Source organism: Anthonomus grandis, chromosome 15 (genome assembly GCF_022605725.1).
Source record: "Anthonomus grandis grandis chromosome 15, icAntGran1.3, whole genome shotgun sequence".
In the NCBI taxonomy this organism is placed as follows: domain Eukaryota; kingdom Metazoa; phylum Arthropoda; class Insecta; order Coleoptera; family Curculionidae; genus Anthonomus; species Anthonomus grandis.
In genome coordinates, this window is record NC_065560.1 from 16,860,459 (window position 1) to 16,883,217 (window position 22,759).

Genomic DNA, 22,759 nt, shown 5'->3' on the forward strand with positions numbered 1-22,759 from the left:
CTATTGGTATCTTTGTTAATATTTAAGATACAGGGTCGGTTAAATTAGCAAACTAGTAGGATTTTTTCTGTTGATTAAAATGGTAAAAACAGAAAAAAAATTGAACATCGCGTTTTCGAGAAAATGTGAAAAATATACTTTTGTTAAATGGAATCCCCTGTATATTTTTACATAAATCAAAAGATAATAATTTTCTTAATAAAAAAGTTTATTAACACTAATAGCCTAAACCTAAAAAAACAAAGTTATAGCGATATTAATAATTTTGTCAAATTTAGGCAAGTTGTCTTTGAAATAAACAACATCAAGTAAAACTGCTAATTTACAATAAATGAGCAAAAACATCGCCATCTTGTTCAATACATTTCTGAGCACACTTAAGCACACGTCTTGTAGCTTTTAAGATTGATCTTCTATCTATTGATCCAATTATTTGCCTAATATGTGTTTGAAGTTCATCAACGGTTCTGTATTTTTTTTATACACTTCATTTTTTATGTAACCCCAAAAATAAAAATCTAGAGGGGTTAGGTCTGGTGACCTAGGTGGCCAACGAATCGGGCCACGTGTCGCAATCCATTTATCGTCAAACAGTCTATTAAGTAATATTCTTACATCATTTAGTTGATGGGGAGGTGCTCCATCCTGTTGATAATAGATTTGTTGCCGTCTCTCCAAGTTAACATTATCCAAATAATCTTTCAGGGCTCCAGATAATATGAGATCAACTCAACACATCTCCTTCCAGTCAAAGTGCCATCATAAAACACAGGTCCTATTACTTGGCTTTCTATTAAGCCGCACCAAACGTTTATACTAAATTGATTTTGAGGATTTCTGGGATTAGTAAGGAAAAGATTTTCTTGGGACCAATAGTGTACATTTTTACGATTAAACATACCTTTATTTGAAAAATTAGCTTTGTCGCTCCAAATTATACGGTTTAAAATATTATCATTAGCTTCATATGCATTACGTAACTAGTTGCAAAAACCAAGTCTTCTTTCGTTATCGCCAGGCAACAATGTTTTTACTGGTCGATACTTATATGGTACAAATTTGTGTTTCTTTAAGACCCGCCAAATTGTTACTAAGCTCACACCGTAAGCTCTTGCTAAATCTCTAGTTGAGTTTTCCATAATATGAGCTTCAAAATATGCCAAAATAGAAATTTCAACATCCTCGCTTACTATAAATTGGTTCCTTCTTCTAGTTCTTTTAAACACGTTTTCGTTACTTCTAAATTTTCTGTAGAGAATTAAAAAGTATGTACGGTTTGGCAAGTTACGAGTCTGGAATCTCTGGCGGTACTCTTCTAGCGCTCTGTCACTATTTTTTCGACATACAAGGTAATTCTAACATATCACATTTTTCAATATGTGTAAAAGTCATTTTACTAATTTAGATTTTACAAAAATCACAAACTTTGCTAACATGTAACTGTCAGTATTTCTTTATTTAATAAAATCTCTACGGCTACTGTCATTTTATTATTCCAAGTTTAATTTTAATTTTAAATTCCATTTTGCTCTCAGAAAGTTTAAGGCCAACTTGCCTAAATTTGACAAAATTATTAATATCGCTATACCTTTGTTATTTTTAGGTTTAGGCTATTAGTGTAAATAATTTTTTTTATTAAGAAAATTATTATCTTTCGATTTATGTAAAAATATACAGGGGATTCCATTTAACAAAAGTACATTTTTCACATTTTCTCGAGAACGCGATGTTCAATTTTTTTTCTGTTTTCACCATTTTAATCAACAGAAAAAATCCTACTAGTTTGCTAATTTAACCGACCCTGTATCTTAAATAATAACAAAGATACCAATAGTGCCGACTTAATCGGAGGCACCCTGTATAGTAGTTTAATAGTATTATTATTAATTTTTGATAAAAAATACGAAAATATCTATCAATAAACAATAAAATCGCCGTACCGCTTATACTGATAGTAAGAGAACGTCGAGTTCCGTTTTTTAATATAAGCTATAATAATTTTTGTTTTTATGCAATAAAAATTTTGATTGTACTTACAAATATTTCTAATCCTTGCACAAAAATGTACACATTCTGGAATATGCAAAGGTGAATATTATATGTATAATGTATGGAACTATGGGTAGTATTTATTTACTTACCAAACATGGCAACAGAGAAAACACTTTATATTATAAAGATTTGTCACTTATTTTGACAGGCAGAAAACAATATAGCATTCCTCTTATAAAATATGAAGCATTTTTTAAAAATCAGATATGAAAAGATATTGCATAAAAAAGTCAGTATTCAGATTGTAAGTAAATTAATGCAGATAACGTATATTAAAGACAAAAAAAATCACAACGCCGCTCGATCAAATTGTTTAACCGAGACAAGGAATCTTTATCAGTAACGTCTTCAACAATATTTTTAAATTATAAATAATATTATTATTTATGAATTTTTTATGCTTTTTTTACGTACTTACTTAGAGTAAAGATACGTACCTAATAAAATGCCTTTCTATGAAAATTATAGATTTCTATGATCCTCTATTCTACATTTATGATGACGATTCTCCCTTAATATAATGTTATGCCAATCTTGGTATTTTTAGGCATATAGAATTAAAGCAAGCATGGCCAAAGCAACATAATAAAATAACCTAAAAAACCCAAATTGGATTCCAAATGGAATCCTCAAATAAGATGTATTAAAAATTAGACCCTATAGATGAAAATATTAAACCAAACGTGAGTAGAAGACTATATGAATTTAACTAATTAACCCAAACTACAAACTAGGAGCAAAACAGTATAAAAAGTCATTTGAATTTTTATAATAATTTGTTATAGTCTTTTTATTCTTAGTTATAGGAGCCGAGTATTAAGCAACAGCAAAAAAATATATTGAACCCTGCCGCCGTCAGAAGCAGAGAAGTGACTTTATTATAAAGCGGCTGGATACTGTAATAAAGAAATCTTAATATTTTCAATTAAGTTTTTTTATAATAGTTTTACTAATAAACTTAATTTTGAATCAATTCTTGGCCTGTTTTTGGATTAACAGATTTATAATTGATACTATAAAAATATATTGTTGTAAAGCTTACATGGCTTCCGGTTTTAACGCTATACAATATTTTAGGTTAGGAATCCGAATAATCAGGTATTTTTAAAATAGAGATAATTTTTCAGATGTGAAGGGTAATTACAATGTGGCTTAAAAAATCATTTTAAATATCCTGTAATAATTGAACAACTTATCATTATACTGCCGAGTATTAGCATAAAATTTTTCAATTTTTGTTTCTACACCACTTTGAAAATATGGTTGCGTTCAATGTTTACGTTCTATTGACTCTCGAAAAAAATCTTTTGCTTCAAGACCACAAATAATTCTTAGCAATGACGACATTATTTCTTCTTGATGAAAGTCTCGAAGCAGTTAAATTTTGGAACTTTTCTTAGTGCATATCCGTTCGCAACGCAGTGTGTATCATCCCATGCTGTAAAAACGGATCCGTATCTACCGCATCCGTTAAAACCGGGTCATGTATACCCGCACATAATGACTTGATAAGACCAGTATAATGTTTGTATAAAAAAGTTAATGATATCCCATACACCGTATGAAACACGTTAGTACACGTTAGTATTGCATTGAACTTAATAATATAGAAAACTAAGATATTTAAGAGACATTTATTATGTTAAGGTTAATAACAGAAATTTTTTGAATTTATAAACTGTGTGCTCCAAAAGCAAATGCTCTACTAAACTCTAGATTATAACATTTTATTCTGTTGATCACATTTATCTTTGTTAAAAAGGAATAAGTTACTCAAAAATTTTGTTCGTATTTTGCTTGTAGTTAAATAAAGCCTGTTGAATCAAGCCGTGAGCTAGATATATTCTATATATTTGTTTTCAGTCACTAAACATATTAAAAACTTTCATGTGACTCACAATAAACCACAGGTCCATTAATCGATCTCTAAGGAACTTAGAAAAGAATTTCCATAGCTTCAGATATTTACCATTTATCTTAATAATCAAAGATGTAAAACCAATATAGGACCTAATTCATCCTTGGAATACACCTCTGAAACTATATTTACCTTAGCTCAGATTTAATATTTCTGTAGCAGAATGTTTCCCTTTCTAATGAATAAATAACAAAGTTGCATAATGGTAGCAACCTCTTTTAAAGTAACCGCATTTGACATATTTATATAATTTCTTTTTTATAAATATTTGCTTCAATAAATGTAACCATGAAATTTATAAATAATGGGCGATAGAGACCTATAAATACAAAATATGTTTGAAATAACAATAATCTCAGCATCAAATACGTCATAGAAAATCTGTTGATTATATCCTTTTATTAAGTATATAGTTGACGGCCATATAATAATTATTTTCCCCAACACCTCTATGACTTTCAAATTTTACAGAAATTAGCTACTGAATTACAGCATATGTGGGTTATGCTAATATTGTCTTGTGTCCTTACGGATCACGCATCGAAGGAAGGTACATATCGGTACATAGCGGCTGAACAAAAAATCTACCTTTTTTGTTCTTCATGATGATTATTATATTTAATGCAATTAATAGTAGTGTGGCTATAGTCAATTAATGTCTACTTTTAACTATTTATATAATATTTTGAGGTATTATATATTAGTAGAATCAGTTGTACTGTGATTGGGACCCGATTACGTGCAACATATTTGAACACTTAAAGAAACAAGTTCTAATATATTTATATACTGGGGGAAGAATAAAACTAATAGATACTTATAAAAAGCATATATATAAATATTATAGCTATTATTCATAATCTTTTCCTAATCAATTCATTTAAATGCTAAATTCTTGTTTAAAATGTGCTTATTGTATTTGGTTATTGTAATAATAAACTCTTTTTGCGTGATCCTCAGTATTCTCCTAAATACAGAAGCTTTTTTTAACCCTGGAATGTTAATTTTCAATAATGTTTAATTTTTCATTTTTTGCTAGAAGAATAATTACCTACGAGAGGGTGAAATGGGCAATCAAGACATTCCCCCCTTCAAATCTCCGGGCATGGATGGATTATATCCATGCCTTTTGCAAAACGGGTTAGAAATACTAACGGGCGTTCGACAACACCCCTTTTGCATTAATCTGCCAAGCACTCGAGAGCCGCGGCTCAGAACCCTGTTTGCTTAGCTGGATAGAGGCCATGCTCTCGAAACGTCATGTATCTGCCCAGCTCAACAACGAGATTGTCGAAACGTTGGCGGCTAGGGGCTGCCCGCAGGGAGGAGTATTGTCCCCTACCTTGTGGTGCCTTGTGGTCGACAGCCTGATAAATCTTTTAAACAATGCTGCCTATACACACAGGCCTACGCTGATGATCTGGTAATCCTTTGCCCAGGGAAAGACGCCGTCTCAATGCAGGGCCCTATGATGAGAGCCCTGCGTATGGTGGACATATGCCTCTCGGGGGGTCTCAGGATTAACCCTAAAAAAGCAGACCTCCTACTATTCACGAGGAGACGTAACTTTGGCACGCCCCCTGTTATATCTCTAGGTGGCGTGCAGCTGCATTACTCCAGGACAGCTCGATTTTTGGGAATCAAGTTGGATCCCAAACTCTCCTGGCATGATCATGCAGACACCAGAATAAAGAAGGCCACCTGCGCGCTATTAGTCTGCAGGCGGGCCTTCGGCAATACCTGGGGTCTGTCTCCTAAGATCCTCCACTGGATCTACTCGCGCATTGTGAGACCTCTTCTCACATACGGGGCTATCGTTTGGTGGCCATGTACGGAGAAAGCGAAAATTCGTGTTCAACTGGACAGAGTCCAACGTCTTGCATTTCTCAGCATAATGGGTTCCATGCGGACGGCGCGAACTAGAGCGCTTGAGACTCTGCTGAGCCTTCCGCCTCTGGACCTCGTTGTGCAATTCGAGGCAATGAGGACTGCGTACAGGCTATACGTCCTCGGCGAACTACGTGCTGGCGAGACCGGTCACGCAAAAATTTGGTCACGGGCCATACAGGAATGTCCTCTCCTTCTGATGGACACTGACTGCATGACTCCAGTGACTGTGGACTGCGAGGGATTCGTGACGCAAATTGCAGGCAGATAGAAGTGGCAGCATTCCAACAGACCTGCATTGCTAAATAGGGGGACCATCTGGTACACAGATGGCTCCAGAATGAATAACAGAGCTGGAACAGGGCTTATTGGTGGGATCCCACATACCAGTAGGGCATACTCGCTGGGGGAGCACGCCACTGTCTTCCAGGCCGAAGTATTCGCTGTATTAAAATGCGGACAGAAAATCCTAAGCTGCGGACCCCGCAATACAGTCGTATCAATATGCTTGGACAGCAGAGCTGCCATTAAGGCTATCACGGCCGCAAAGGTAAGCTCCAAGCTTGTACTAGAGTGCATAAAAGTCCTAAAAAAACTGGTACAGGTTGGATGCAGAGTCCAGCTCGTCTGGATACCTGGCCACGCAGGCCATGCAGGTAATGAAGAAGCGGACTCTCTTGCCAGACTGGGATCCGTGAATGTGCCGATGGGGCCGGAACCCATAGTTGGCCATCTCTATACTATCGGTATTGCGGACAACCCGGAATGCCGATGGTGCTGTGAGGAGGATGAAACCGTTGACCATGTAGTCGGGGAGTGCCCAGCACTCACGCGCGCCAGGTTCAAATACTTGGGTAACACTTTCAGTGTACCCAAAGTTTTGTCAATTCAATTCAATTCAATTTTTCATTTTGTTTCTTCTTTGTTTTGAGTTTTGAAGAGATTTTCTTATTTTGATACTTGGTTTGTAGCTGACTCACAGAATTTAAGTGTTCTGGTCAATTTTAAGCTTTATGAACTTTTTTCTGAAGAAGTTGAATCTGCAATGACATCTCTAATATAAGGATATACTATAGTTTTTTTTAACGAAATGTCCTAGTGGACTTTCGTGAATTTTGATTAATATTTGCTAAAAAACATATTTGAAGTTGCAGTTATTCTTATATTAAGACGGTTAGAGTAAAAGTACCGTAAAGTCTCACCTCTTAAAAATTAGCAATGATCCTTACCAATGATACAAAATATATACTAAATTATTCCTCAGCATATCGCACTTCTCTAAATACGAAAATTTAATACTAGCAACAAAGTTTTCTATATCTAATGCTAAAGAACAATAAAGTAAATGAAATATGCTAGGTTCCAATACTAATTAAATACTTGATAACTTAAAAAAAACAAACGAACTTAATTATTACTTTACTCAACTCTCTAAGCATGTTTCTATACCAAAACAAGAAACAATTCAGTTTTATCTTAATAATAAATTAACTTATAATCAATTTTCGTTTAAAAGTGTTACAGAAGAGCAGGTTTCTAATATAATCCTAAAAATTAAATTAAAAGCGTTTGGAATGGATGATCTGAATACAACAATAATTTAACCTTACTGTCCTTTTATTATTCCATTCTTGACCCATATCATAAACTGCTGTTTGAGCAAATCATATTTTCCCAGGACTTGGAAGCTTGCAAATGTACTTCCTTTACCCAAGGTAGCTAATCCGACAAAATTAGCCATTTTCGATTCATTTCAATTTTGCCTGTGCTCTTAAAAGTATAAGGAAAATAATGGAATTTCAACTCAATTCATTTACAGAATTTTTTCCTTTTTTTTATTAATTTTAACCAGAATTAGAATCCTTCTAGAGAAACAATCTGGTTTTAGATCGGGATTAAGCTGCAATCCTGCTCTTTGTGACATAATAGATTATATAGTCAGTGCTCATTATCAAAACCAAGAAACTGCGTTGGTTTTATTAGATTATATTAAAACGTTCGATATGATAAAACACAAGTTGCACAATTCGCGATTTTAAAATATGTTGATTTTAAGGAAACCGCTTATAATCTTGTTTCATCATATTTAACTAATAAATTTTAAAAATTAGTTGTAGAGGATATATCTTCTGATTTAGAGCGAGTAAGCTATTAGGCGTTCCTCAGTGTTCAATATTAGGACCTTTGTTTCATAGTATTTTTAGCTCAAATATAGTAAAATCACTGTAATACTGTCAGTGCCATCTATATGCTGATGACATGCAAATGTACAAGTCTTTTACTATTAGTAACTCTGTAAATGCAAATGCTGATATCAATTATGATTTAAACAAATTATTAACTGTATCAAATGATCAATTGCTTAAAATAAATCACAGAAAAAGCGTGGCTTTAACATTTTGTTCTACAAATTATCGCACGATCTTCATGGATAGACTAAGCATTAAATTAGGGGATATTTATATATCTTTTAAGGATTCTGCGAGGACTAGGGCTCATCTTAGATCAGCTACTTTAATTTAAGGAACATGTGAGTCTCTGCTTAAAAAAAGCATTTTCAAAACTAAAATGAAATTATGTATATCGTCATTTACTGACTTCTAAGACTAAAGCCCTATTACGTGAATCTCTTATACTATCAAATTTTAATTTTGCGGATTTCGTCTATGGTCCTTTTTTGGATGTCGTTGATATAAACCGAATTAAAAAAATGCAAAAATTTTACTTACGTCTTATATATGGACAACGACGAAAACAACCTATTTTTTATAAGCTACAAGAAATGGGGTGGCTGAGCATGGTTAAAAGACGCCTTTTGCACTCTTTGTGTTTATTTTATAAAATAATAAAATTTAAAAGTCTTGTATAATAAGATTAGATTTAGGACGGATGTTCATAATCTAAATATTCAACGACAATACATTTTAAGAGTGCCAAATTATAAAAAACAACCTTTTAAGAAGTCCTTTTCATATTTGATCGTATCAACCATAAACAAAATTAAGATGCATGATTTTACTGGATCTGCATGGTGTTTTACAAACTATATGAAACAAAACCTTCTCTCTGGCCCCTGAGAAGTAGTTTAGATTTATGATTATTATTTTCTTTATAAATTTTTTGTAGTTCTTACTAGGTATTAATTCATATTAATAGTATCTATTGTTAAAAATTTTATATTGCTAATAACCGTAAATTATTATTAAGTTTTCTATGGCCTTTTCTTGTCCCAATATTCCAATAATTGATCAGCAGTGCCAATGTATATACGGATATATTATTATTATTATTACTATTATTATTATTATTATTATTATAGATCTGAAATTTAAAAACCGATATAAATTTTTATTTAAACAATATTAATTAGGATATTTAACAATGTTATTTTTTTATCTTGTCTTTTAAGATTTTTAAGAAGCATTTAAAAAAAACAAAATATTCTGCATATTGTTACAAAATTATGTAGTTTATGTGCGTCAATCATTAGTCAAGTCAATTATTAATCCAATTATATTTCAAAATGAATCAAATAGAATCAAATCAGTTTGTGTGAATTTTATGTTTGAACATGCTGTAAATAATAAAATACAAAAAACTTACCGTAGACCTATGAGATGTACTCTCAAGTATCGTGTCAGTGCAAAAAGTTGTATCCATTTAAACCTTCCAAGTAAACATTTTTTATGTGAGAAAGCAGATTATGCCACATGCGAATTCATGTACGAGTATATTAAATGATTTCTTAAATCTAAAGTTTTATGCACAGAAACAAAAATAATAATATTTTTTTAACTTAAAAAGTAGACTGAACATTAATAAAATTTGTAATGCCTTAAATTTAAGACTTTAGAATTCTTATATCGCTTAACAATAGTAACTTAACTTTTTAAAGATTATTAATATAGTAAATATTTAAAAAGTATATGTTGATAATCAGTAGTTCTTTAGAACACATGCCGATTGGCATCAATCTATTTGTTAGTCCAGTTGTAGAAGTTTAAAACCTTTAGAAATCGATAAATAGCGGGTTATCCAATTCGAGGTTGGCTAAGTACAATCCTGCCGTTTGACACCTGTCAGAAATAAACGTCATGTGAAGTATTATGTACTAAAATTATTAAATTCTTCTACAAAAATGGTGATTCTCCTGTGTCAACGTTTAGAGCTTTACGAGTTGATTACGGTCGACATAATCGTCCTACAGAGCAAAGAATTTCGAACACAGTAAGAAAATTTGAAGAGACTGGATCGGTTACTGATATTGTAAGGCACGTGCATCACCGTAACATTCGTTCAGCTGCAAATATCGCTGCTGTGGCTCAAAGTGTGGAAGTCCTCGGCGTGCTCAAAATTTGGGTTTGTCTTACGGCTCACTGTGGCGAGTTTTGCATTTAGATTTACAGCTCCATCCGTACCTCCATCGTACCTCCATCGTACAAAGTCCAACTCACTCAAGAACTTAAGCCTACAGACCATGGACAACGCAGAACATTCGCAAATTGGGTGCTTGAACAACAAGCTGCTGATGCTTATTTTTCGAGCAAAATTTTCTTCAGTGATGAGGCTCATTTTACGCTGTGTGGCTTCGTAAATAAACAGAATTGCCGCATATAGGATTCTGAAAATCCTCAGGTGATCGTAGAAAGGCCTTTGCATCCCGAAAAAGTGACTGTATGGTGTGCATTATGGTCTGGTGGTGTCATTGGTCCGTATTCTTTTGAAAGCAATCGTGGGAGAGCCTTAACAGTGAACTCTGAGCGGTATGGAAGCACGTTGACCAATTATTTTTGGAGAGAAATCGAAGAAGAAGATCTGGAAGATATGTGGTTCCAACAGAACGGGGCCACAAGTCACACAACACAGGCCAATCGAGCTCTTTTGCAAGAGAAGTTTCCAGGACGTTTAATTTCAAGATTAGGTGTATCTATTGGCCCCCAAGATCCTGTGATCTCACACCTTAATAACCCTCAAACTCTTCAACAACTTAAAGCCAACATTCGTGACGTTCTAGCTGAGATATCACCTGAAACGTGCCGAAAAGTTATTGAAAATTTTCTTAAAAGTATTGAAGTTTGTCAGAGGTCCCGCGGTGGATATTTAAATGATATTGTGTTTCACATATAATGGAATGATTCAGTCTTTAAAACAAAATAAACATTTCATCTCCATCTGAATATCTTAATATCCCAGAATATCCCAAGCATAAAATTGATAACCTGTTATATCTTCTGAATTCCCACGAAAATTCCATGGGAATTTTAAAAGTTTGGGTTACTGGCAACTAATGCTAGCTACATTTTTAGTCAACTTCCATTAAAATCAATCGAAATTCATAGTTTGGAGTTTCTGTATTTCACCCTAATATATTGCAACAATACTGTAAACACCGAGAAACCACATGACTCTCCGTCATTTTGGAATCACAAGTGAAACACCGCACGACATGTAGAAGGTTGGCAAGAATCATCCGGAACTGCGTTCAGCCGAGTATATAAGGAGCCGCATTACCAAACGTAGTAATTTCATTGAAGTAAACTTCGAAATATTGGTAGGAGATTTAAATAGTTGTAAATAAATACAGTAAATCTAAATATCTCTAGTAGTGGTGAGTGATCGCGTTTTTATAGTGAAAGTGTACAAATAAATTAGTTGATTATTTTCTCTTGTTTTGATTTACACCCAAAGAATGGGAAAAATGCTAAACTAAACATTGATCAGAATACACAATAGTGTATAAATAAGAGATTTAAAAGTTGTCGAGTTAAAAAAAGAGCTGGAGGAAAGGGAATGTAATACGACGGGAAATAAAGTGGCGTTATAGAAGCGGCCTCGTAACGGATTGCTTAAGGAAGGCGAAGACCCGGACTTTGTTTCTACTGGTGCCGAAGATATCGGTGAAATGTTGCAAGGTTTAAAAAAAGAATTGCTGGAGAATTTTACATAAAAGAAAGGTCTGAAAAATAATTTATTATTAATTTCGTTCGTCTAGAATCTAAATTGCTAGAAAATACTGCAAAACTGAAAGAAAACTATGCTACACTCTGAAAGAATAATGCTAGGTTTGAGGAAAACATTTTAGAAAATTTAGGAAAGAATTTTTGAATGAAAAGAAGATATCCTGAGAAAATTGTTTTCACTGGTAAAACGGTTTCTCTTATTGGTGACAGACAAGCTCCAAGAAGTTTAAGCCAGAATCGCAATATTGAACGTTAACACTATTGACAAACTGCCCTGTGGATCTTCAACAGTGGACAAAAACGAAGCTTGTGGCAACACGAAATCTGTTAAGGTGATGCTCTTTAAGCCACCTCAATTAGAGGGTACTATGGTTTGACTGGAATATCCAGATGTTCAGGAAAGGATTATGAAATATTTTGCAGTTAAATCATTTAACAGGAGCCCTTAAATTCGGAGCCGTCAAGAATAAAAACAGAGGCCAATCTTGTATCTGGTAAATGATTCGAGGAAAGGACGACTTTGAGGAACCGCTTAAGAGGATCATTAGGAAGATAAATGGATGACGTAGCCACAACTAGTTATACTCCGCTAATCCGAACAGACGTCAAGTCCACCATAGAAAAGACCACATTTGAACATCCTGTAATAGTGGAGCGGGATTGTTTACAATAAGGATCTAAGAGAAATAAGAGATCAAGAAGAAGATTTGTCTTCAATTAGATTTTACTCTCAAGATAAAAAACTTTCTGGCAATGCATCAGAAGGATACCTTGGAATACGGTAGACCATTGAAAAATGAAGAAAAAAACATTTAATAGGAAACCTGACGTAAGAGACTGGTGCATAAAATGCATTGCATATGCGGCAAGTAATGGCCACAGAGAAGCAGGCAATAATTACAGTCTCTGGCACGAATAGTGATGGGAACAGAACTTCGGCTCTCCTGCGGTCTGAAGTTTGGTTGACCGCAAGAAACCGATATTACCGGGAAGGACTACTTCAGTGAGTTACTCAGTAGGAGAATGGATCTTATTTATAATCAAGTACGCATTTTCATTTAAGTTGCCAGCGATTGGATGAAAGACTCATATGATGTTAATGCCCAAGACCAGAGGTACAGCAACGGTGACTTTTGGCTGTATGACCTTAAGAGACCGTAGAATCTGTCACCAAACATTCTGGTATGGACCATAAAAAGTTGTGAAAGCCATCAACGACGTTTTTTAAAGAATACACAAGCTGCCATTTACCAAGCCTCTGCTCGAGCTGAGTATGACCTGGCACATTGTGTGGCTATGGATTTACAAATGTTTAGAGGATTTCCTGAAGTTTTCCATAGAAATATCAGATGAAATTCAAGAATTGCGTCGACCTAACTACAGAATCGAGGAAGAACTCACGCTAACTAATAAATAGATTGGAAAAATGTTCTTCTACCTAATTACCAAAGAGGCGTCATACTAGAGGTCAACCTATAAGAATGTTTGTAACGCTACCTTAGGTAGTTAGGATTGAACCCTTGTATTCTACACAAAAGTTGCATGCAGAGTTGATAGACTTATCTAGAGAATGATTCGCGGCATGTTATATTTGGTTTTCAGGCCTACAGGCGTGCTACAGGCATGTACTCCCCAATAGCGTTCTTTGGAAAGAGGTCTAATTTCAAGAGAGAAACCTTCTACCGATATCGACGTCTACCATCTTTTGAATCATCAACACGGAGAAACCAGCTAATTCTCCGTTATTCTGGAATGACAAGTGACATACTGCATGACGTATAGACCGTTGGCATGAATCGTCTGGAATAACGTTCAGACGAATATATAAGGAGCTGCATCGCCGGTAGTCCATTCGGTAAAGTAAGTTTCGAAATATTGGCGCGATATTTAAATAGTTGTAAATAAATATACTCAAAAAAAATATCTCGTTGTGAGTGATCGTGATTTCGTAGTGAAATGTATATATAAATTAGGTGACTTTTTTTGGATTGATTTAATTCACATCAACAAACGGCAATAATGCTATAATATTTTTAATAGAAACCTTATTTAAAATATGCACAAATGCATAAGAAAGTAGATGTGGTATTTTTAAAAAATATTTCTTTCGGTAATAAAAGCAGATTTATATGTAATGCGTGTGTAAAAACCCCTTTTTTTATTCATGGGATTTGTCGCATTTGCCTACGTCGGCAAATTTATAGAAAAAGGATTATCTCACTTCTTTTATAACTATTTTGCATAGTTGATAATAAATAAGCGTATTTAATTTTTAAAATTAATCGAACTGTGCTGCCTATAGCACCATTTTAAGTGCTAGAAAATTACCCACTCCTATCACCTTTTAAGCTAAAACCCTTTAAACAATCCTTAATACATATATTAAATCGACTTTAAACGTTATTTATTATTTTAGAGATATACCAGAAGATGTCTTAAATACATACTGTTGGATACACTCAACATTTATCGTGGTAGGTGCAAATAATAATATAATTATTGGAGAAGACCACCATCCAGGGGTTCTGTATGCTGGAAATAAAACAATTAGACATGTCAAGTACTATCAGTGGACTGCCTTTGTTCTGTTTTTTCAGGTGAGTATTATAATAAAACCCAATTATTTATTTGTTATTTAAAATAGCAACCTAAATGAATTTAGAGTAAAGTAAAGACAGTGATAGCATTGACAAGTGTGCGGTTTCCCTTCAAATCTAGGGCCTGTTCTCTGTGTGCTTCTGTCAACTGTAAGGCTTCAAAAAAGCATCTTAAGAATTTTACGTGAGTGATAGAGGAGCATCTATCTATAAAAACAGAAAAAAATGATCTAATACGATTTAATCGCAAAAGCACGTTGCTTACCAGACCACTGCTACATAGTTAATAAATGGCATACGGTGACAAATAATTTAAAAAATCAATCTGCAGCCAATTATTCATAGTTGATAAATATCAATATTATTTTTTATCAGGGCTTCCCGCTACCAAGGACCAACTTGTATTTACTGTTTTAATGTAACAATTTCCTATAAGAATACTGTTGTAAGCTGAATAAAAAAAAATAAAACTTCTTTTTTAAATAAAATTCATAATTTATATTAAAATAAAGTTAGGGAACCATTTCATTTAAATATTTTCTTTATTCTTAATTCGCAATATAATGAAAAGTGGAGATTCGTTATTCAAATTGATAATGGCGCCGAATTTTAACTTGACCTCAGACAATTAGCAAAAAAAAAATTATTACAGAAATCACAATGAGGCATCGTTGTGAATGAATGTTTTACTTTGGAAAATGGTTGCAAGAGGACGCAACTCTCAAATTAATGTGGGCAGTTTTCCATCTCGTGTTTTCGCCTCCATTTATCATTTTTTGACTGTGAGAGATCAGAAAGAAAAAGAGAATTGAAGAAGACACACGTTGATAGGTGGTTTTTAAGGTAATCGGCCCTTTGTTTATTGTTTCGGTAAGAGTATTGCTACCGACGCGCGACGCAATGGTTTGGGATTTTTATGGTCTAGATTGATTGAGCGGATAAATTTTCTTTATTTTTTTTGAAGAGTCAGGTATTTATCTGGGTTTGTATGTATTTTTGGATAATCATTGAATTGATGCATAAACATTTGATAATTCTTGATGCTAAGGTTACTTATTTTTAATATTTTTTATAAAATCATGCAACATATATATTTTTTAAGATGATCATCTAGACTGCGTAATCTAAATGTAAATACGGCAGTCGATGATTCAATTGCCATTTTTAAAGCAGTTGCCCGAGCAACACCACAGTATTGTCATGTCGAATGGCCTCCATTAGCAGTACTCATATGAATTCCATTCCCATTGAACTAGCCGCATCTCAAGGGCCAATCCAATCAATGCTTGATAGCATAAAAAAGCTAACTATAAAGGTAGAGGCGTTAGACCAAAAAATGCGGTCCCGTCAGTCCAGAAGTAGTTCTCGGACGCGAACCAAGCCTAGCGACAAAGAAAAATAAATATTTGCTATGCACATCAAAAATATACCAATAATCCGACAGCAGTTGGTGTACGGAATACGCAATCTGGAAAGAAAAAAACTATTGCTACCTTCTCACCTGGAGACCGTAGCGGAGGGTTCCAATTCTTTTTGTCGTCTCCATGTTCGAGATGGAAAAACCGGTCAATACTTTCTAATCGACATGGGCGACATCGGAAAATAAATCTTGTTCCTGCTAAACCTAAACTATTTGCTTCGAACGATACCCACACAGATACATCGAAATGTATTTCACTTAGTTATAATATAATTAATAGCCCTCCAATTGCTGAGTATGCTCGTCGACTCTCACCCAAAAAATTCAAGTATTCTAAAGCGGAAATTGAAACGTTCCATAAGCGTAATTTACCCATCCATTTCAGGTCCGTTTAAACGCAGATCAATGTATTTTTGGTGTCTCTGAATTAAAAAAAAGTTAATTAAAAATTTCTAGGATACTTAATTAACTTAAAAGGCATCCGCCCCACTACAAAAAAAATTAAGGCGATACATCGGTTCGTGCAGCCAAAAACGGTTGCGGCCCTACGCCGATTTCTTAAAATGATAAATTTTTATCGTTATTCCCTGGCTAATGCTGCTACATTTCTCGCACCTTTTAATGCTTATTTGGTAAGTGCAGTAAAAAAACGATAGATGTAAGATGGTTTAGACTCCCGAGTCCTCGGAAGCGTTCGAAAAAGCAAAATACCTTTTAGCAAACGCAACTTAACTGGTTCTCTCTCGCATCGGTGCCGATATTAGGTTAGGGACTGATGCATCAAACTTTAACACTGGAGCAGCCTTAGAGCAATCATTCGGCAAAGACTAAGAACCTCTGGCTTTCTTTTCTCAAAAATTGTCATCCGCTCAGACTAAATATAGTGCTTACACTTGGAAAGTTACGGCGGTTTATAGCGTGGTTTATAAAAATATTTAGATACATTTAAAACATTTTAGATACTTGGAGGAAATTATCTCGCGAATTTTGAGTTTTTATTGATCACAAACCGTTAATATTTACGTTTAAGCAGCGCAGTGATAAAGATTACCTACACAACTACGCCAACTATAACAAAGTTGCAGATTCACTTTCTCGGGTTGATGCTCTACCTCTACAATTTGATTTAAATGAACTTGTTGAACAGCAGGCGGTTAACCAGCAATTAAAGGACATTAAAACTTCTCAGGACTTCTCTCCCTTAAAGCTTAAAATAATTTAATGGAGGTCTAACAACATTATGTTGGCTTGGACCGTATGTGCCTACAATTCTAAGTCAAAGAGTTTTCCGCATGGTTCATAACGCATCACACCCTATTGCCAAAGTCACCATGGTCAAACATGCAGCGGAACGGATATACGGGCTGTCAGGCGTCAAAAGTAAAAAAAGACGTAATAAACTTTTCCGGGTCAATTTGTCGCCCCGGACGGTTTTGATCAAGTACACATAGATATTTTTGGTCCACTATTAACATACTATGATTATACTCACTGTTTCACTATGATGGATAGATTTTCGCGATGGGTGGAGGCCACTCCAATTAAAGATATGTCAGCTCAAACGATCGCTCGTATCTTCTTTGATACGTGGATTTCTAGATACGGCTTGCCTAAGTGCATAACAACCGATCAAGGCACGCAATTTGAATCGAGATTAGTTTAAGCACCATCAAAACTTGTTGGTACCCAACAAATTCGTAGTACCCCGCATCACCCCTAGTGATACGGCCTATTTGAACGCTGGCATCGCATTTTCAACGCAGCCATAATGTGCCCTGCTGAAGAAAATTGGGTGCGTACATTATCCACGGTATTATTAGGGTTACTAACTCATATTCGATTCGATACCAGTGCATCCCCAGCTGCATTTTATTTGGTACTACACTTCGACTTCTAGATGAATTCTTTCTTCCAGAAGAACTTACACCGGATCCTAATTTTTTTATAGAGGAATTTATAAAATTCATGCGTCAAGTTCGACCAGAATTTTTTACTTTAAACAGTTAGATAAATGTTCTCACGTATTTTTACACAACTTAGTTAAAAAGGCGCCAGAACATTCATATTCTGGTCCCCAGAAAGTTCTTCATCGAGTTTCCGATCGGGTATTCGAAATGAAGGTAAACGTTAATCTTAAAGTGGTTTCTGTGAAATTGTTGAAACCAAGCTTTTTTGATTTTGACTAGATTTTTGAGATTGCTAATTATATTTTGTCCTCGTTTCGTCAATAAGATCGTAATCTACTAACAACATAGTCTCTCTGTGATACCGCACATCACGAAATTTAAGGAAAACTATCCGCCGCTCCTCTGGTCCCAAGGGCTTTCACGATTGTCCGAATGCATCCAACTCTGTTTTCCTGTTTTCATGCCGTACATCGCGTATCGTTGTACAATTAGTTTCTATTAAATGTGTAACTATAGTTAGAGTAAGTTAATATTAAGGAATCAAAAGACACGTTATCTTAGTGTAGACTCTGATAGTAATGACTATATCCAGTACAAGATCTTATTAATTAAAAAATAAATGTATAAAAAAATTGTAATCGAGTAATGAAGGGCTGCGTTCCTTATCTCGATTTCGCATATGGTATATTTGAAGGTCGGGCCCAAGAATAACGGAATGTTGTTTTAACAAGGATGATGACGGTGTGTTCTGCATACAGCCAATGTTACCGAAGTGCAACCGGCGTTACGTTTAATGGCAGGTAAATTTATTTATTTGTTGATTCCTAATTATCTTGATGACTTCCCACTACAAAAGCAACACATTGAACAATTGTAAATTATTATGGTATATTTTACATTTGTAGTTTTTTCTAAAACATTATGACAATATGTATGGTTAATGATTTAAAAAAATATTGATAATTAGTTTTCAAGATGTTGTGAGTTTCAAGTACTGAGGTGCTTCTAGAGAAATCTCATCCTGTGTAGTTCTTTTGTCAATGTGATCCAGCAATTAGATGATTTTGTGTGTTTAATTTTGCTAACTTTTAAGGGTTAAATTGAAAAGGCGGTCGGAAGGACCTTCAATTGTCGTAAAATATTATGAAATATCTTTAAAGATTTAATTAACCATATCATATTTAAATTATGTATACTTTACCAAAATTGTCGTGGATTTTCTAAAATATTATAGTATATTTTACAAAGAACTAATAAGAAAGGCATATAAAAATATTTAAAAAAATAAAATTTTCTAAAAATAATATGGCATATTTTGAATCTACAGCCATTGGATGCCACATACAGCACAGGCTCTTCTTAATATCAATCATGAAGATAACATAAATAAATCTTATAATAATTGTTCTGCTACAAATGACATAATAATACGGTAAAATATTAAGATGTATTTTACATAAAAAAAAGAAAAATGGCATACTAAATTTTGTAATTTATGATGGTATATTTTACATAACTTGTGGTTGGCTGTCTAGAATATTATTATACATTTTAGATCCACAATTAATAAATGCCCCTCTTTACCAAATATCATTGATGAGGATCTTGAAATTTTGCAAATAATTATGGTATAATTTTGCAAAATTTGTTGTCGGTTTTCTGATATATATATATATGGCATATTTCAGACCCACAACCACTAAGTGCTAACACTAAATATTTAAAAAGGTCTGGCCTAAGTTTAAAACTTGTCTGCTTAAAAATATTCAAAAAAAAATTCTGATGAGAAAGTTAGCAATGAAAAGACAAGGGCAGCAAAAATATTATGTATATATTTTACAAAAGCTGTCCAATTTTAAAAATATCACTGGATATTGGATTTTTTTCATGCAATAATAAACCTACGAGAGAAAGTAAAACCTCCTTGACTATAATAAATCATTTATTTTTTAAAACGGTAAATATTCAAAATTAAATAGGTTTTAGAAAGTCTTTTGTCATACAAGTAGCAATAACTAATCACTACTCTATTGGCTTAAGCATTGAAAAAAACACCATGAACATTAACCATGAAAAATTAACTACTTTGTGAAAGACAGAATTTTGGCAAAAGATTGCCAAAAGGTGAGTGGGTTTGTGATTGGGTTTGGAGTGGGAGAGAGTTTTTGAGTTAGGATGTGATTGTGTTTAAACAATATATCAAGTATTTATTAGAAAGCTTATGTTTTTAATGCATCAGTAATAAAACTCAAAAAAGAAAGCCGTGGGTTTCGCAGGGTATCTTAAACTCTATAAATCATAGGGATTATCTTAAAAAGCAGCCTGTTAAAAACTACTGCCCAGAGTTAGCAAACAAATATAAAAAAATATAAATTTTTTAAATAAACTAATTAACTTAACTAAAAATATATTTTATAAAAACAAAATTAATGAATGCAAAAAAGATTATAAAAAACTTTGGAAAACCATAAATGATAACCATTTGGAACCATAATTTTGTATTTTTCATGAAGATAGTTACATGGAAAACGAGAAAGATAATGTTTTTAATATTTTTTTTTTAAATATAGGTAAAACCAAAACAACATTGATAAAAATTTGAAATTGCCATATTATGAAAATTAACAGGCTAATACGCAGAATAATTCAATATTTTTAAAACCTCTTACTGAGAACGAACTGTACTTGCCTATTAAATTTGTAAAAGTTTAAAGGTTACATTAATTCGAAATAATCAAAAATGTTTATTCCCACAATGCTAATAATAAAAAGACTCTAGCAATCTTCTTAGATGTATCAAAGGCGTTTTACATGGTAGCGCACAATATTCTTTTTGAGAGGTTAGAAAAAGTTGGTATAAGAGAGAGGGCACTGCTTCTAATAAAAAATGATTTAACTGGTAGGAAACAGAAAGTGATAATTAACAATGTTTATAGCGAATATGCGACCAATTACTACGGGGGTGCCCCAGGGTACGGTATTAGGTCATATACTTTTTCTAGCTTATATAAATGAAATTGGTAACATATTAAAAAATTGCAATGTGGTATCATATGCGATGACACAGCTCTGTTATTTTCAGCCAAAAATTGGTATGAATTATATGATCGGGCAGAGTTGGGGTTGGACAGAATTTACCGTTGGCTAGGTTTAAGTAAATAAAGTCAAATATAAGAAGTCAATAAAATAAAATATTTGGGTATAATTATAGATACAAATTTAAAATTGAATGAACATGCTTGTCTTTTTGACCTCTAAAATTAGAAAATTATTTTACAAATTTATTCAGCTTAGAGATATATTTAACAGAAAATGTATGCTTATATTGTGCAATGCATTAATTGAATCAATGTTGAGATACGGGATTGTTGTTTGTGGAGGCTTATATGATGCAAATCTCAAAGTTTTATCAACTTGTCAAAATAGTATTTTAAATATTTTATCGAAGAAACCTCGTAGATACTCCACATTGTTATTGTATGAAAAGTTAAATGTCCTTAACATTAGAAATTTGTATATAATATCTTGTTTCTTGTGCTTTCCTAAAACAAATAACAGTTTTTCCCTCGTGTCACATAGTTACTCCACAAGAATAAATTTAAAAGAAAATCTTTGCCCACCCAAGTTGAGTAATTCTTTTTGTTGTAGATGTATTACATGTTTTCTGCCTAAAGTATATAATATGCTGCCATTTTTTATTAAAAAGCTGGCTATGAAAGATAATGCCAAGACTAGAACACCAATAAAATTATTCATCCTGCAAAACAAAACAACATTTGTAATTTTTTTTTTGTATTTGAATCTAAATATATTTTATATTTTTGTTGTTTTTAATATTACATTATTTAATGTCCACTTTAACTATTGGCGCCTCTGTCGTCAGGTTAATTTTTGTCCATCTTGCCATGCGCGTCATTTCGTAAACAGAGTGAATCGGTGCACACAAATTGATTATCAATTTAGGCTCGATCACTCTCTTCAAAACAAAAAAATAAGTAGGTATATAGGTATTTATTTAAATTTATTTAGCTTTAATTATTGGGCAAAATATTGTTTATTATTATACTAATTAGTTATAGTTATAATTATGAAGTTTTGAGTTATTATTGTATTGTGAGTTATAACTTATATGTAATATATTTTGATTTGACATTTGATTTGATATATATATTTTATATCTCCAATTACTTAAAAAATTACTTTCTTACTTAATCAATAATCTCTTCCTAAAATTTATAGGATAATACATAGTATGATTCTTATTTATTTCTGAGGAGAACAATGTGAAATATAATTAGAAATTTTACAAAGTTTGTTAGTTTGCTATAATAATATGAGAGGTTTTATATCCACGATCATGTATAAAATTCCCGGCTTACATAAAAAAAATTTATAATGATATTTTCGTAGATTCTTATGGGATAAAAAATATTATAATCCCTTTTATGCAGAAGCGCAGAAATTTCCACTTTAGTGCAAAAAATACATACAGAACTAGCAAGTAGCTAGTTTTTATTCTGAGTCCACCTTCTGCACGTAATAAATCTTGTTGAATAGGACTTGAAATAAATTCAGAGGTTGCTTCAACCCTAAATCAGCAAGTGGCTCAAAGATCTGTAATGATCTGTAATAAAAGCTCTGTAATGATATCTGGTTTGCATTCTGCCAAATTGTTGGGTCCTTGGAATAAGATCATGTTGTCGACAGGATAAGCAATATTCCAAATTCATCCAATATGTTCCAATAGATTATATATATTCATTTACATAATTTTTTACCAATATAGAAAGAAACTCATGGGATTCTTCATTTCTTTACAAAAAAGAAAAAAAAAATTCTAAGATCTGTTCGATTCTTTTTAAGGATTAAGCATTGTAAGATACATAATTAATTTATATATGCAGAACTTTTTGGGTATTTGTCTAGTTACTAGAAAAACACTTGTAGCTTTAACACAATCTAACAGAAATTCCCTTTTACATAGTAATCTCTGATGCAGCTCACCTCCAGTTTTTTCC

At 33.1% G+C, this 22,759-nt stretch overlaps 1 protein-coding gene across 1 annotated transcript in view; it reads left to right on the forward strand.

Annotated features, from left to right (window-relative positions):
- The window catches only part of LOC126744862 (innexin shaking-B), a 256,450-nt gene that overhangs the window by 120,144 nt on the left and 113,547 nt on the right, over positions 1 to 22,759 (forward strand). The window contains exon 4 of the mRNA XM_050452429.1: positions 14,234 to 14,414. Coding sequence (XP_050308386.1) covers positions 14,234 to 14,414 — 181 coding nt within the window. The remainder of the gene's footprint in view (positions 1 to 14,233; positions 14,415 to 22,759) is intronic.